At 42.9% G+C, this 17641-nt stretch overlaps 1 protein-coding gene across 3 annotated transcripts in view; it reads left to right on the forward strand.

The window, feature by feature from the left end:
• USP33 (ubiquitin specific peptidase 33) overlaps positions 1-17641 on the forward strand; it is a 100735-nt gene that overhangs the window by 14873 nt on the left and 68221 nt on the right. For 2 of the 3 annotated variants that reach the window (XM_033915457.1, XM_033915459.1), the window contains exons 2-4: positions 1303-1422; positions 7383-7435; positions 7524-7586. In XM_033915457.1, coding sequence (XP_033771348.1) covers positions 7388-7435; positions 7524-7586 — 111 coding nt within the window. In that variant the 5' untranslated portion in view covers positions 1303-1422; positions 7383-7387. Of the gene's footprint in view, positions 1-1302; positions 1423-7382; positions 7436-7523; positions 7587-15524; positions 15587-17641 lie in introns of those variants that run through there. The other variant, XM_033915460.1, reaches the window with a different exon arrangement.

Consider the following 17641-nt stretch of genomic DNA (forward strand, 5'->3'; position numbering starts at 1 on the left):
AATCTTTTGTAGATTTGCTTGTTTGGAACAGTTGCGCCCTGACCTTTCCAAGCCTTCTGTTTAACTCGTTCCTATTCGAATTGCTAACTTGATCCTCAGATGCAGCATTCCACGTTCAAACTGTTTTCCATTACGTTAAGCTTGATGTGCATTATCTTCACCGGATCAACTTTGTTATTTTATATTTTTAATTATTGTATTTTTATATCATTTTTAAATACTTTCAATATTCTAAATATATACCTTAATTTTTAAGACTTAGCTTTTAGTGTTGTGGTCTCTGTTAGGGACTTTGCCAACATATTTTGCAACAGAAGCTTTTTTTTTTTAAGGCTGGGTCCCTGTACGGGAAACACAGCTGTTTAGCAGAGATACACATCACCCAATAATATAAAGTGAAATAATTTATTATTTAATATTATCTCCCAGTTGAATCAATTACCTAATAGTAACATGCCATCAGTCTCGCCACTCTTTTCAGTAGATTTGGTTTGGTTTGGTTATACTCTCCTTTTCATACCTTCACATACCGGGTCAGCTGAGTGAAACATACTGATTGTCACCACTCAATTTTACTTCGCTGACTGCGGAGGAAACATTTTTAAGCTATTGCTACCTTTACTGGACCGAAAAAGAACTCCATATATATATAAAAACTTCCCATACATAAATAATAGATAAATTAATCTTCCCAGAAATAATTCATAATTTAGATAGTTTATACCTTCTAAAGTTAGATCAGAGAACCCCCATTCTATTCTTTCATTCAATCTATGAGGTGCTACCATATTCAACTGGCTTATATAAGGGGGAATAGTAGAAGCCAGAAGGAGCCCTGCACATTGATTAACAGGATATCCTATTTTGTAATGAATTGATATCACTGTCTCTTGAACTCCTATTGATACGTTTTATCTTTATATGTCATTCTAGAGCATATTTAATATCAAACATGTTAGGAGAGCTGATGATAGGCCTTCAGAAGTGTGCCTGGTTTTTTTGAAACCAGGACAAATAGATGCAATCTACTCCAAAGTTTTATCAAGTGTGACCTTAATTATATTTGGCTTTTCTTACTCCCAGATGTATACAATGCCCCCACGTTCAGAATACTGTTGACAACACAATAAGAGCAATGCCTGTATCTTGGTAAGACAAGCGAATTTGTTTTAATGTTACCCCTATTCTTCTTCTTAGGGTGGATGTTTTGAAGATTAAAGATTTGATATTTTTTTCTTATACCTTGTCAGAGATGAAATGGGTTAAATTGTGCTTAACAGTGGTCTTATTATTGCCATGTAGGTATCGGATCTTGAAGGGGGAAGCAACAGCCAATTAAATATGTCAGCACTGAACAGTGATTGTCCCCATTTGGAATCGGTGGGTGAAATCACTAAAGAAGAACTGATACAAAAATCTCATTGTGAGTAATAGTTCTTTACTTTTTTTTTTTTTTTTTTTTAAATACTACACTAAACTAAACTAAACCTTAGGTTTGTATACCGCGCCATCTCCACAAGCGTAGAGCTCGGCACGGTTTACAGGGTTAGGTTGAAAAGGAGCTACAATGAAGGGTTATAGGAAAGGAGCTAGGAAGATAAAGAGGGACAAGGTACCAAAGAGCGGGAGGTGTTAGATTTTTGAAAAGAGCCAAGTTTTCAGGTGTTTGCGGAAGGATTGGAGGGAACTTGAAACTCTGAGCGGGGATGTGAGGTTATTCCAGAGTTCTGTGCTTCTAAAGGGGAGGGATGTTCCTAGTTTTCCTACGCGGGATATACCTTTTGTAGAGGGGAATGATAGTTTCAGTTTTTGGGAGGATCTAGTGGAATTAGGGTTAGAGGAATTCCAGAAGAGTGGGATAACAGGAGGAGCTTCTCTGAGCTGGAGGGCTAATTTTCATGTCTACCAAAGTTAAAGTAATATTCCATGTTGGTCAGTCTAATTTACTTGAAACAGTTTTCAATGATTAAGCAATATAGTAAGTTGGGAAAATTCATGGCTTCTTGACCTCATTTCTTTTCCTAACTATTGTGCTGTTCATTTTGTTCATCTCTTCAACAGGCAGGCTCAGACCTACCATTTACCCTGCTGCCTGAAATTGTCACCAGATAGTGCTGCCCGATTCAGGGAAAAATTTTTCAATTCGATTTGGCTTATTGAATTGATTTTTCTATTCGATTCACTTTTCCCGCCCAATAGGACTTTTTTTTTTTTTAATGTCCTGGTGGGTTTATTTTTGTAGACTCTTCACCCACACCAGCCCCCTTTGCCCTCCCAAGCCCTATGCCGGCACTTTAGTAAATAAAATATAAACAAAAAGGCTTTTTTTCTCTTTGTTAGACAGTGAGCATGAGCTAGACCAGTGGTCTCAAACTCAAACCCTTTGAAGGGCACATTTTAGATTTGTATGTACTTGTAGGGCCTCAGAAAAAAATAGCTAATGTCTTATTAAAGAAATGACAATTTTGTATGAGGTAAAACTCTTTATTGTTTATAAATCTTTCCTTTTGGCTAAGGCTTAATAATAATATTGTAATCAAGAAACTGTTTTAGTTTACTTTTGTGATTATGATAAACATATCAAGAGCCTCAAAATAGTACCTGGCGGGCCACATGTGGCCCCTGGGCCGCGAGTTTGAGACCATTGAGCTAGACCTAACACCGCTCTGGAAAGATACACATTTCAAATCTGACATATTGTAATACAAAAATAAAATTATATTTTCTACTTTTTTGTCTGGTCATTTTATTATTTAAATCATATTGGTCCCCGGCTGTGGTTTCTGTTTGTCTTCTGTTAATGCGCTCCTCAGGGTGTCCTTCCCATTTGACATTTTCTTATTTCTCTGTGTTCTCCATACATCTTCCATCTCTACCTTCTCTTCCACTGCCATATCAACACTTCTGTTTCTTTCCCACTGTCTACATCTCCTTCTCTCCCTTGTGCCCTGGGTCTAACCTTTCCCTTCCCTCCATTATCATATGCACCATTTTCTCCCTCCCTCTTCTCCATGCATATTTCCCTCCCCTTCACTATCTCCACCCATTCTTTCTCTATTTCCCCCCCAAATGTGCAACAGCTTTCCATCCCTCCTGTCCCCCCTATACAGCAGCTTTTCATCTCTCCCTCCCACCCCCCTGTGCAGCAGCTTTCCTTCCCTCCTATTCCCCTTTACAGCACCTCCCTACTGACCCCCCCCCCCCTTCGAGTCTCCTAAAGTAGCAGCAGCGGTGGCGATGTAGCAGAAGGTAAACCCCAGCGGGCCAGGCCAAGGCGAAGCCTGTCACTGCACCGCTTTTGCCAAGCAGTCACCGCCACTACTGGTGCTACTGAGGCATGACAGGAGTCAGGACTCACTAAATCGGTTAGTCAGATTCGGTGAGTGAATCTGTGAATTGATTTTGAATTGGGTAGCATAATTGCCAAAGGACATCCAATTACCTTGCATTAGCAGAGCCTACCTCCAGATTCTGCTGTTTCAGGCTCTTGCACGGCTTGGTGTTTCTCAGTAGATGTTGGATTGTTTCTATGTGTGCATAGGAAACAAATCTATGTACATGAACAGGTGGATTGAGCCCTTAGTTGCTTGTTGTGAAACTTGCCTAAAATGACTGGATCTGTGTTTTTCTAAACACTGACAATGGTATTATTTTAGATAACTGCAAATACCAAATACCAAATAAGTATCCATTGTTTATTCTCTTTTTCTCTGTTGTGTCATACTGACTCCCATTGGTTGGAAGATATCAAGCAAACAATTATCTTTTGACATTATTTAATTGGGAGGAGTGGAAGAACAATGGTGTAGTTGTATGAGATGCTTCAGAAATAACAGCCTCAGAGGTTCGACTGTTGTAGACTAGTTCTCTGAAATTTTACAGTTTTGAGTAGACTGCACCATCTCCTTTAAAATGGATTGCATATGGGATATAATATGTAGAAGAATTGTTTTTGCAATTATGTTTTTGCAATTACATATTTTTGTTGTAAACTTTTTCTGATTTTTCTAGGAATGCAAGAAGTTTGTGTTTAGTAAATTTTTGATGTCTGTTTTCATTGAGTGGGCCTGAAAAATACATAAAACAAATCTTGGAACCACAGATGGCTATATTTTAACCAATGCTTTTTTCCACCTTAAATTATATATAAGGTGGCAAAAATATACTCTTTGAAAACTATGGAACAGGATCAGATTTAGCATGGGGTAAATAGGGGAAAACCTATTTTCTTGCCTTTTATGATATAGTGCTAGCAGCAGCCTTGTGTACAGGCTGCCTCCGGCTTGCAATGCACCACCTTTTCCTCTGACCCATCCTGCCCTTTTGAAAACAGGAAGTTGCACCATAGAAGGCTTCCTTAATCTAGAAAAGGTACAATATTTTACATTGGGGGTTGTACAGGGGAGCGAGGGTGAGTTGTGGGCATGGAATGTAGGAAGAGATGAATTCATAAGGGTCCAGATTTCTGACATCTGGATTTTTGGATTTCTACTGTGTATTAATGTGATACCCATTCTAATCCACTCCATCTTTTATCATGTTTAATTTTTCTTTTAGAAAGAATATATACCACATACTGCATTCTCGAATATAAACTCATCTGAATATAAACCGAGAGAACCTTGTCACACCAAAAAAGGTTGACTCGAATATAAACAGAACTCACAGCAATCTCGCAGGGTTACAGTGAGAGCTCATATTGGCCATTTTGAGTAGTGAGACTGCATGGGGCAGGAGCATAGGAGGATCGCTCTTGCCCTGGTTCACCACTGGACTAGCAGGCCTTAAGGTAGGCCCAGGGAGAGGCCTAAGATGGGTCTGAGAGAGGGAGGACTTGAATATAACCAAGAAAAATCCAGGTTTTTTTTTATTGGCATATATTCAGGAAGTGATTCACAAGGACATGCAGTGAAGTTACTGAATAGTAAATTTGAAACAAATTGGAGAAAATGTTTTCCTTTACAGATTTATGAGCAAATAGTGGCCGCTCAATGCAGGAAGAGGTTGAGCACAGGTGTTAACCTGCACAGAAGAGATGGCCACACCCCTTCATTAAAATGCATGGTAATGAGTGTATGAAAATATTCCATGTGATCCAGAAACAGTGGCTTTTGACACTTGCACAACATGAGAGATTTTTTACCAGGTCTAGGGCAGCATAGAAGGATTAGTGGAGAGGATTTCTACCATCAATATAACACAATAATAATAATGTAAAGCCTCCTAAAATTACAAATTCTGCCTTTGTTGCCAAAGCAACACAGTGAGTGTCTCCTTGTTTGTTGACAGAAACCACCTTCTCTCATGTTGTCTGATAGAATTCACACCGGTTTGCATTCAAGAGAATCCAGAAGAATAGAAAGACCAAGTATATTACCCTGACCTCAAGGCGATTGATCGGCCATTGCATTGCATTTTCCAAAGCAGACAACTGGCCCCGAGTGCCAAGACCCAGGCAGTTAGTACCCCATCCTATCAGACTTGTATCATTCACCACCAGAATCCACTCTCGGCAATGCTAGAGGCAAACCCCCATTGAAGATTGCTGGTCTGAAATTACCAATCCATGCTGAATCCTTGCTAGAGATTACCAACTTAGATGATGATTTATAGTGTAGGATGGGCTGGGGATGGCATCAATGGGAACTCCACTAACTTGGAACATGAAGATGTTACTGGACAGACTTGATGGTTGGATAGACTGGAGTGAGCTTGGACAACAACTTCAGCATTTGGAACCTAGGACAATACCAGTTGGACTTTAGTCTATTGACCCAGAAATATCAAAGAAGAGAAGTTAATTTAATCATATAGTTTTAATGGGCATAACTTAATGGACTGTTCAGGTCTTTTATTCTGCTGTCATTTACTATGTTAACTTTGTAATATAATAGAAAGTCTGTGTCATGTGATTTCTGTGAGTAACCTAAAAATCTAGGATTTGATGTTAGATATTAATGGAAAATATGCAGTAACTTGCACATGGAAGGAGAGATCTGAGGACTTGGCATTGGTTCACATTGAAACTCTTTATAGTATATTAGGTTTCACTGTTAAACCAAAAATTTGCAGACATGGGCAAATCTTGTAGCTTGAGAATCATATTGAGGGCCTTGATTGCACAGGTCTGAGTCATGGGGGTGGGTAGATGAAGTTTCAAAGAGCAGAGAGATAGAAAGGGATTCTGCAGTCTCCTCATTTCCCTATTAGGCATATGTAATTTCCATGTCCTACATATTTCCTCTACCCAAACTTTTTTTCCCCCTCTCTGCACTCTCAAGCACACTATCCTCGCTTCATGAGAGCTCAAAATCTTTCCTCCCTCCTGCAGTGTGCTTCTCTTTTTTTTTTTTTCTTCTCCCTGTTCTGTGTTCCAATGCGGGGAGTCAGTGAAGCTCTCTGCGGCTCCTGATGCTATTAAACTGTCCTCCTGCCATATGGTTCATTGTTCTTTTAGCATGGTGCAAAAAAGTGATGCATCTTCAAAGCCCTGGTTATGACACACAAGAGATTCTACCAAAAAACCCCAGCCTACATAACATCCAAGCTAAGCCTATATACCCCTAACTGCCCCCTCCGCTCCAAAGCAGAACAAAGACTCGACTCAGCATTCTCGCAGGGAGATCCCTCCGAATGAGTACGGCGTACAAACGATCCTACAGCCATTTCCCACCTCAGCTGTGTAACTGACTACCCACACAGATCAGGTCGTTAGACTCACTAATAACCTTCCGCAGAGCAGTAAAGACCTTCCTCTTCCGCCAATCGGGCCATTAAAACTGTTTCCTCAATATACTTCTCCTAGTACTCTTTGCTATGACCAGTCTGGTCTCTAGAATACGCTCTATTAGTGTCTACTGTAACCTATTTGTTGTCATGACTAGTCTGTTTTCAAATGTCTACTTGTAACCCGTTCTGAGCTTCTGGGAGAACGGGATAGAAATCGAAATAAATAAATATACTAAGAAGCCCAGTATGGTCCAAAAGATGATCAATAAACTGTATGGGAGAGGGATGAATACAACAGCTAGACAAAATGGGAGTGGGAGCATGGAGTGGGCGGGAACAAAAACAGAGGCTTGCATAAGGCTGCATTAAAAACATCTACAGGCCATAGTTTGGACATTCCTGCAGTGTGCTTGGGGGGGCCACCGTGTGAGCGGACTGCTGGGCACGATGGACCACTGGTCCTGACCCAGCAGCGGCAATTCTTATGTTCTTATGTTGCAACAATATTAAGCATTGATTTTTGTACTTTCTGCTGAATAACTTGCTTGATGTACGGTGAGGAGGAGTTTAGTTGTTCAGATGTTTTTTTGTTTCTGAATGTGCTGCCTCACATTGATCACTTAATTACAATGTCAGTCTTATACTGTTAACAGGGTACATGTCTGGACTGCAAGTCAGAGGACCAAATCTTTGGGCATGTTTAGAGGTAAGCAGATTTGCAAAGATCTGTGTGGCATTACACAGAACTTGGGACAAAGTGATGCCTAATGTCTTTTTCTGTTTATTATCAACAGAATGGATGTTCATACGTTGGCTGTGGAGAATCTCATGTGGATCATAGTACTGTACATTCCCAAGTACGTATTGTTTTTTACATTTAATTGATGATTTAAATCCTTTCTGCTTCAGGGTTGATTCATACTTTTTTCCTTCTGTTTTTGTATTCTTTTTTCCCTCTTTGCTATATAAAGCTATCCCTGCATTCTATTTTTTTTGATAGCTTATAAGGCTTTTTTTTTTTTTTTTCCAAATTTTCTTTTTATTAAGAAAAGAAGTATACAAAGAAGTAAACCACAATCCGAATACAAAGAACCAGGAACAAAGTAAAACACCAGACTAGAGGGTCTACCGCGTGGTTTCTGCGCGGAGACAAAAGATACTCAGCAAAAGCCAAGAAGAACCCACCCCCCAACCCCACCCCACACCCCCAAGCACTCCAGTATAAGGCTTTAGTAGGTTAGTGTTATGGTTAGATTCAAGGTCTAATGTCATTAAAGTGAAGATCTAGGATAGGAAGGATAGGAAACTTTGGTAGTTTGGCCATTCTGAATGGTGTGTGTTGATCTAATATTATAGAAGTGTTTATGTGTCATGTCATTTTATTAAACTTGTGTTAAGGTGAAACAGCTCTTGATGGGCATATCTAGTATAAGAACTGGAGAAATTTATAGTTGAGAGAGAAGTGCAGTGAATGCGCGACTGAAATTACTAAAGCAGCTGTTTTCCTTATCATTGTGATAATCAAGCTGATTACTTATATTGTTCTTGCACAAATGTGTTCTGTAATTTCTGCCAGAAGACAGTTTGCATAATCCTGCAGCATTTCAGCAAAGCTCATACAAGGATACAGTAATCATAATAAAACATATCTATACAGTCAAACCTTGGTTTGCAAGCATAATTTTTTCCGGAAGCATGCTTGTAATCCAAAGCACTCGTATATCAAAGCAAATTTCCCCATAAGAAATAATGGAAACTCAGATGATTTGTTTCACAACCCAAAAACTTTAATACAAAATACTATACGTACTTGTATTGCAAGACCTCGCTCATTTAGAATAGTCACTATACTCCTGCAGCGTCAGAGAGAGAAGAACCATCGGCTCAGTAGTGATGATGTGACGCATATATACTGTATGTACTCATATTGCAAGACTTTGCTTGTTTAGAAACAGTCACTACACTCCTGCAGCATCAGAGAGAGAAGAACCATCAGCTCAGTTGTGATGTGTGTATACTGTATGTACATGATATGCAAGATATCGCTTGTATATCAAGTTAAAATTTAATAAAATGTTTTGCTTGTCTTGCAAAACACTTGCAAACCAAGTTACTTGCAATCCAAGGTTTTACTGTATTATTATTTGGATACATTTTGAGAAATTTTAAATATAGGATAACTTTTACTTGTAGGTTTGAAGAACTTGGTGATGTGTAAAATATTTTAAAATTGATGCTTCAAGACTTGCTCTGTGCCAGTCGACCAAGTGAAGGATTGGACTAAGTAGATTAATTATTAAGGGACATGACTGCTGATTTGTCCCAATATATGTGATAACCTGAGGTAACTGGAAAAACTAGTAAAGAGATTTAAAAATAAAAAGATTAATTATTCTTCAAAATGTATGGATACAGCTAAAGTTTTAAGGCACTAGACCAGGGGTGCCCAAAAGGTCATAGAAACATAGAAAAAGATGGTAGAAAAGGGCTATAGCCCACCAAGTCTGCCCATTCCAAATACCCGCCCCCCTGACTTTACTCCCTTAGAGATCCCATGTGAATATCCCATTTTCTCTTAAAATCTGACACGCTGCTGGCCTCAATCACCTGCAATGGAAGTTTGTTCCAATGATCCACCATTCTTTCTGTGAAGAAATACTTTCTGTACTCACTACGAAACTTCCCCCCCCCTGATTTTCAGTGGATGCCCTCTGGTGGTCGAGGGTCCCATGAGACAGAAGATACCATCTTCCGACTTGATCTGGCCCATGATGTACTTAAACGTTTCAATCATGTCACCCCTCTCTCTTCGTTCCTCAAGTGAATACAGCTGCAATTTATTTAGCCTTTCTTCATACGTGAGATCCTTGACCATCCTAGTGGCCATTCGCTGAACTGACTCGATTCTCAGCACATCCTTCCGGTAGTGTGGTCTCCAGAATTGAACACAATACTCCAAATGAGGCCTCACCATGGACCTGTACAGCGGCATCATGACTTCAGGTCTCCTGCTGATAAAACCTCTACGGATACAACCCATCATTTGCCTTGCCCTGGAGGAAGCCTTCTCCACTTGATTGGCAGCCTTCATGTCATCACTAATGATCACCCCTAGATCACGTTCCGTCGTGGTCCTGGCCAAGGTCTCACCATTTAGTACTTAAGTTCTGCGTGGGTTTCTCTTACCCAGGTGCATTACCTTACACTTTTTAGCATTGAAGCTTAGCTGCCAAGTTGATGACCACCGTTCCAGCAGCAGTAGGTCCTGCGTCATATTACCAGGCAAAATGCTACTATGTTGCAAAGTTTGGTGTCGTCGGTGAACAGTGATACCTTTCCTCTAAGTCCTTGGGTCATATCTCTTATGAACAAGCTGAATAGAATTGGGCCCAAGACCGAGCCCTGCGGCACTCCACTGATCACGTTTGACGTTTTGGATGGGGTACCATTTACCACCACCCTCTGAAGTCTACCGCTCAGCCAATCCCCAACCCATGTAGTTAGTGTCCCCTAATCCTATCGATTTCAGCTTGTTCAATAACCTTCGGTGTGGGACGCTGTCAAAAGCTTTGCTGAAGTCCAAATATACTACGTCCAGTGACTCACCGGCATCCAGTTGTTTAGTAACCCAATCGAAAAAGCTAATTAGATTAGATTGGCAGGATCTGCCCTGGGTGAATCCGTGTTGGTAGGGATCACGTAGGTTTTCCTCGTCTAGGATTGTGTCAAGATTCTGTTTGATCATTATTTCCATGAGCTTGCTCACAATAGACATAAGACTTGCTGGTCTGTAGTTTGCTGTCTCTGTCCTGCAGCCCTTTTTTGTGGAGTGGGATAACGTTAGCAGTTTTCCAGTCTAAGGGGACTCTTCCTGTGCGTAGGGAAAGATTGAAAAGCACAGATAATGGTTCCGCCAGGACTTCACTCAACTCTGAACACCCTGGGGTGTAGGTTGTCCGGTCCCATGGCTTTGTTTACTTTGAGTCTTGATAGTTCGTAGTAGACGTTACTGGGCGTAAACTCGTAATCTTGAAACGGGTCTTTCTGGCTGTCTCCCGTCTGAAGCTGCGGACCGGCTCCCGGCGCTTCACAGATGAAGACTGAACAGAAGTATTCATTTAGTAGTTCTGCCTTGGTAGAATCTGATTCTGCAAAATTACCATCCGATTGCTTCAGGCGTTCTATTCCATCTTTGTTTCTTTTCCTGTCACTAATATAGCTAAAGAAGGATTTATCCCCTTTCTTGATGTTCCGTGCTAGATCCTCTTCCATTCGGAGTTTGGCCTCTCTGACTGCTTTTTTGACAGCTTTAGATCTGTCCAGATAGTCTTCTTTCGCCTCCCGTTTTCCTAAATGTTTGTAGGTGATAAATGCTTCTTTTTTCTTTTTAACGAGGTCTGAAATTTCTGTACTGAACCACCTGGGTCGTTTGTTTCTCCTGCGTTTGCTTACTGTTCTTATGTAGCGGTTTGTTGCTTCATGTAGGGTGGACTTCAGAGTCGACCACATATCCTCCACATTGTCAGTTTTTGCTTGGTTATGTAGCTCCTGATGGACAAAATCTCCCATGCGGACGAAGTCTGTGCCTCTAAAGTTGAGGACCCTTGTCGCTGTGTTTGATCTAGAGAAACCTTTCTTGAGGTTAAGCCATACCATGTTATGGTCTCTGGAGGCCAGTGTATCTCCTACTGAGACTTCCGAGAAGCTATCTCCATTGGTGAGTACCAGGTCTAGTATCGCCTGGTCCCTAGTGGGCTCTAATACCATTTGTTTTAGACGTGCACCCTTTATGGAGGTTAAAATTCTTTTGCTGCCACATGTAGTCGCGGAGAGTGTGTTCTAATCTGCATCGGGCATGTTGAAGTCCCCTAACATTACTGTGTGATCGTGATCGACCAGTAGATTGCGAAGGCAATACAAGTCGATCGTGGAGCCAATCCCAGGCTCCGTAATAGACTCATGTTGCCTTCGCGTTCTCCCTGCTTCCCGACGCCGTAAACAGGACAACAGAAGTGCCAGGCCCACCAGCCTTCCCCCCCCCCCACTCTGACGTCAGAAGTTCCGGGCCAGCCAATCGCTGACTGGCTGGCCCGGAACTTCCTCTCTGACGTCAGAATTGACATCGATGGATGGGGGAGGCTGGTGGGCCCCGTGCTTCTGTTGTCCTGTTTATGGCGTCGGGAAGCAGGGAGAGCTCAGAACTTGGCGGCGGTGGCTTGGGGACCTGTTCTCTGATGGCGGCGGCAGTGGCTTGTGGGGGGCCGGGAGAAAGAAAGAAAGGGGGCAGACACGGAGACAGAAAGAAAGGGGGCAGGGAGAGAGAAAGACAGACCGAAAGAAAGGGGGCAGGGAGACAGAAAGAAAGGGGAGTGGGCAGGAAGAGAGGAAGAAAAAGTTGGGGGAGGGAATGAGGTCTGGAGGCTGAACGAAGGGAAGAAATATTGGATGCACAGTCAGAAGAAGAAAGTGCAGCGACTCATGAAATCACAGACAACAAAGGTAGGAAAAGATTTTATTTTCAATTTAGTGATCAAAATCTGTCCATTTTGAGAATTTATATATTTTGCACTATTGGCCCCCTTTTACTAAACCGCAATAGTGGTTTATAGCACAGGGAGCCTATGAGCGTCAAGAGCAGCATGGGGCATTCAGTGCAGCTCCCTGCGCTAAAAATCACTATCGCAGTTTAATAAAAAGGGAGGGGGTATTTTTGTATAGTTGTTACTGAGGTGACATTGCATAAAGTCATCTGTCTTGACCTCTTTGAAAAAAAACCCAGAATATAAATGATAATTAGCATTTTTTCTGCTTAAGGTGTGCTTTATGTTTTTTTAAAATTTTATTGTTGGTAGATCATTTTGACTTAGTCATTTTAAAAGTAGCTCACAAGGCCAAAAAGTGTGGGCACCCCTGCACTAGACCAGTGATGGCTAACCTTTTTGAGCCCGAGTGCCCAAACTGCCGCACAAAACCAAAGAATTTCCTCAAAGTGCCAGCACGTCAATTAAACCTTAATAACAAGATTTTAGTATCTAAAAACTCTTTATACAGTTGCCTGAACTATGTAACATCATTTTTAAAGGTTGGAATCTTTGTATTGTCAGAGAATCAATTTGATTCACAATCCTTTGGTTTTCATTTCAATTTATTGGCAATTTATAATGTTTTAATGATTTCATTCATGGGCCATACTTTTCTCTGTCGCCGCACTCTTTGACCAAAAGATTTGTAAGCCTGCAACCACGTCAAGGTAGACTCTTTCAGCAGCTCCCCTCCCTCCCCCTTACCTTTGTGGCCAAGTCAAAATGATCTACCAACAATAAAATTTTAAAAACAGAAAGCACGCTGTACGCAGAGAAAATGTTAATTATCATTTATATTCCGCGGGTTTTCAAAGAGGTCAAGGCAGATGACTTTATGCAATGTCACCTCAGTAACAACTATACAAAAATAGACAAATATTCCCCCTCCCTTTTTACTAAACCTCAATAGCGGTTTTTAGCGCAGGGACCTGTGCTGAATGCCCCACGCTGCTCTTGAAGCTCATAGGCTCCCTGCGCTAAAAAATGCTATTGCGGTTTAGTAAAAGGGGGCCATAGTGCAAAATATAGACAGCATATATAAATTCTCAAAACGGACACATTTTGATCACTAAATTGAAAATAAAATCATTTTCCTACCTTTGGTAATTTCATCAGTCTCTGGTTGCACTTTATTCTTCTGACTGTGCATCCAATATTTCTTCCCTTTTTTCAGCCTCCTGTATGCTTTCTCTCCTCCAGACCTCATTCCCTCCCCAAACTTTTTCTTTGTTTCACCCTGCCCCCTTCTTTCTTTTTCTCTCTCTCCATACCCCCTTTCATTCTGTATGTCTGTCTTTCTCTCTCTCTCTCCGTGCCCCATTTTTCTTTGTTTCACCCAGCCCTCTTTCTTTTTTTTGGCTCCCTGTCCCCCCCTTTCTTTCTTTCTCCTTACCCTCCCCTATGCCACCACCATTGGGAAAATGCTGCCACCGCCACTGGGGAATAGGCTGCCACTGCTGCTATCGGGAACAGGCCGGCGCCGAGTTCGCCCTGCTTCTCTTCCCCACGGGGCCAACCAACTCTCGCCACTTGACGTCAATTCTAACATCGGAGAGGACGTTCTGGGCCAGCCAGGCAGCGATTGGCTGGCCCAGAACGTCCTCTCCGACATCAGAATTGATGTGGGTGGCGAGAGTTGGTCGGCCCCACAGGGAAAAGCAGGGAGAACTTGGCACCGGCCTGTTCCCAATGGCGGCGGTGGCACTCAAGTGGCTAAAGAGACGCAGTTTGCCAGCCTAGGGAGAACACTGGAGGGTGGCCAGCTGTGCAACCCCTTGGGGCGTAAAACCGGGGCAGACCGCCCCCCACCCCCACCTTGGTATGCCACTGTCTGTACCTCACTCCCTCCCTATGACCAAAAATTCTCCTTTCTTCTATTCCCCATGTACACAACCATCTCTTTCCCTCCCTTCCTCTCTCCCAAGTCCTTGCCTTCTGTGTCCAAAAACCCATTCCCTCCCCCACCTCAGCATCTCTTTCCCTCCCTTCCTCTCTCCCAAGTTCATGCCTTGTGTCCAAAAACCCATTCCCTCCCCTACCTCAGCATCTATTTCCCTCCCTTCCTCTCTCCCAAGTCCATGCCTTCTGTGTCCAAAAACCCATTCCCTCCCCCACCTCAGCATCTCTTTCCCTCCCTTCCTCTCTCCCAAGTCCATGCCTTCTGTGTCCAAACACCCATTCCCTCCCCCACCTCAGCATCTCTTTCCCTCCCTTCCTCTCTCCCAAGTTCATGCCTTGTGTCCAAAAACCCATTCCCTCCCCCACCTCAGCATCTCTTTCCCTCCCTTCCTCTCTCCCAAGTCCATGCCTTCTGTGTCCAAAAACCCATTCCCTCCCCCACCTCAGCATCTCTTTCCCTCCCTTCCTCTCTCCCAAGTCCATGCCTTCTGTGTCCAAACACCCATTCCCTCCCCCACCTCAGCATCTCTTGCCCTCCCTTCCTCTCTCCCAAGTCCATGCCTTCTGTGTCTAAAAACCCATTCCCTCCCCCACCTCAGCATCTCTTTCCCTCCCTTCCTCTCTCCCAAGTCCATGCCTTCTGTGTCCAAAAACCCATTCCCTCCCCCATCTCAGCATCTCTTTCCCTCCCTTCCTCTCTCCCAAGTTCATGCCTTGTGTCCAAAACGCACTCCCTCCCCCTTTTGTGTTCCCCGTTTGTCTCCCAGCCCATCTTAGCAACTTTCTCAGCAAAATGTAGCTCGAGCCGCGTAGGCTTGTCTTCTATTTCCTGCCTGTCCCGCCGCGCACACATAGCCAATCGGAAATCTTCCCCGACGTCGGAGGGCGGGCTTTGCTTCAGCCCTCCCTCCGACGTCAGCGCTGACGTCGGGGAAGATTTCCGATCGGCTGTGTGAGCGGCAGGGCAGTCGGAGTAGAAGACGAGCCTCGCGGCTCGAGTTATATTTAATCCCGCGGGTCCCCCATCGTCCCCGTTCAGCTCTCTCTCCTGTGCACCCCCTGGTAGTACTGCCCTGATGGCGGCCCTACGCGTGCCAGCTGCAAGGCCTTCGCGTGCCACAGTTGGCACGCGTGCCATAGGTTCGCCATCGCTGCACTAGACTGTTTATGAGATGCCATGGCTTAAGGAATTTCCAAGAGCATTTTCAGCATTTATTCTATAAGAGTCTTGGTGAACTAAAAGCAGCACAATAATGTAACTAAAGCTGGTTTAATATGGAATACTCTGATTTGAAAATTTGTGCTTTATTTTAGTGAACATCATCAGCTAGGTATCTCGTACTCCTGGTTGCTTTGCATTGCCCGAGGAGGACATGGTTAGTTCCTTGTGTTTGGCACGTAATGGGTTGAAAATCAAAGTTAAAAAAATCTCTACTGCTATTTAAGAAAGATCTTTTCTATTCTCCCCCTCCCCCCTTTGCTTGGTGTCACCCATCTTAGTTGTGGTGCGTTGAATTATTTTTGCCAAAGACAAGCAGAAACCACATGGGGAAAGTTTCCCTTAGCTTTTCGTCTTCTGATGAACTTTGCCTGTGCATCAGTTGTAATGTTGCATTGCTTTGAAGAGGATGTTGGCTAGTGTCAAAAAAACACTGCTTGCTAAATTTGATATCTGATACCAATTTTTCCAGGAAACTTGCTGGCTGCTTTTATGTATGATGAAGCCAGAATTTGAGTTTTTTCTGTACTTGTGATTATTCTCCATAAAATGCTTAAAAGGTTCTGGTTTGTTTCTTTGTGGGATCAGAAACTGGATTCTGATCTTGCCTAAGACCTGTCCTATCGAGCAGTTAAAGTACTCCATAATTATTAGATGCAGAGGAAGACAAGATAATTGTAGTAAGATGTCTTGTCTTCATATACACAGTCTCTTCGCATTATTATGACCACTGCCTACCTCTGACGTCAGGGATGCAAAGCCAGTGAACGAATGCACGTCACATGCAGGCTTCGTGGGTATATAAGGTGGGATGTCGGCAAGTTGCCAGTATAGCAACTGTGACTGTCGGAGGGGGGGGGGTGGAGAAGCATGATTTATCAGACATTGAAAAAGGCATGATCATAGGCTACCATGCTAAGGGTGGCAGCATTTTGGAAACGGCAGAGTTTGTGAACTGTTCATGAGCCGCTGTGGTTAAACTGTATCGTGAGTGGACAAATGGAACATTTTTGATGACCTGACATGGTAACTGGGGGGCCGCATGAGCCGTTGAGGTGAGAGGTGAATGTTGGCTGCACGGTTTCGTGAGGGCCGATTGGCATGCAACCGTGGAGCAACTCGCCATCCAAACGAAACAGGGAGATTCCAGATGTGTTTCTTTAATAATTGTGCAGCAAGCCCTGTTGCGAATGGGGCTCTGCAGCAGACAGCTGGTGACTGTACTCATGCTCATGAGGGTTCATTGCAAAAAAGTCTGCAATTTGCATAGGAGTACTGATATTGGACTTGCACTGACTTGCCTTCTCCAATGAGTCACATTTTTATTTCCATCAAGCGGATGGATGTTGGCGTGTCAGGCATGAAACTGCCAAGAACAAACATCAGCAACCATTGTTGGACATAGCACAAGCTTGTGGCGGCGGCAGTGTTATGGTCTGGGGAATGTTTTCTTGGTATGGTCTGGGTCCTTTGACACCTCTGGAAGGCACTCTCAACCAACATGGGTATATCTCCAAGTACACCCATACATGTTGACGGTCTTCCGTATGGCTGATCTATATGGCTGAAGGAATCTTTCAACAGGACAATGTGACATGTTGTACCAGAATTGTTTGCGAGTGGTTTGCAGAGCATGACCAAGATTTCCAGTTACTTCCTTGGCCTCCGAATTCACCAGACGTTATAATGAAGCACATTTGGAAGCATCTTGATAAACATGTTCAACTGGATCCACCACCACGCAACTGTCAAATGCACTGCATTCTGCATGGCTCCAGATATCTCGTAGCAACCTTCCAGCATCCTAAGTCATTCCCATGGTGTCTGGCTGCCATCCATGCTGCCAGAGGCTGCTATTCTGGATATTAGCAGATAGTCAGTCATAAAAATATGACTCGACCGTGTATATAAGTGCATATCTAAATATATGAGGGTAATTAAAAAAATAAAGGCAACATACATTTAATGATTTTACTAAAAGTAACTGTGAGTAATTGAACTTATCACTTTTCCACATAGTCCCCATGCAAGATGACACATTTGTTGCATCATTAAGCTAGCTTCTGCATTCTTGCAGAGAAGAAGTCTGCAGAGAAGTTTTTTGGCTGTTCCCAAAGCCAGGTGAACACTGCTTCCTTTACTTCATCATGCTATGTCTTTTGCTCGCTGGGTTGCAGTGATGCACCCATGTCTAGTTGCTAGTGGCAGCTAT

The sequence above is a fragment of the Geotrypetes seraphini genome, chromosome 12 (genome assembly GCF_902459505.1).
Source record: "Geotrypetes seraphini chromosome 12, aGeoSer1.1, whole genome shotgun sequence".
Taxonomy (NCBI): Eukaryota; Metazoa; Chordata; class Amphibia; order Gymnophiona; family Dermophiidae; genus Geotrypetes; species Geotrypetes seraphini.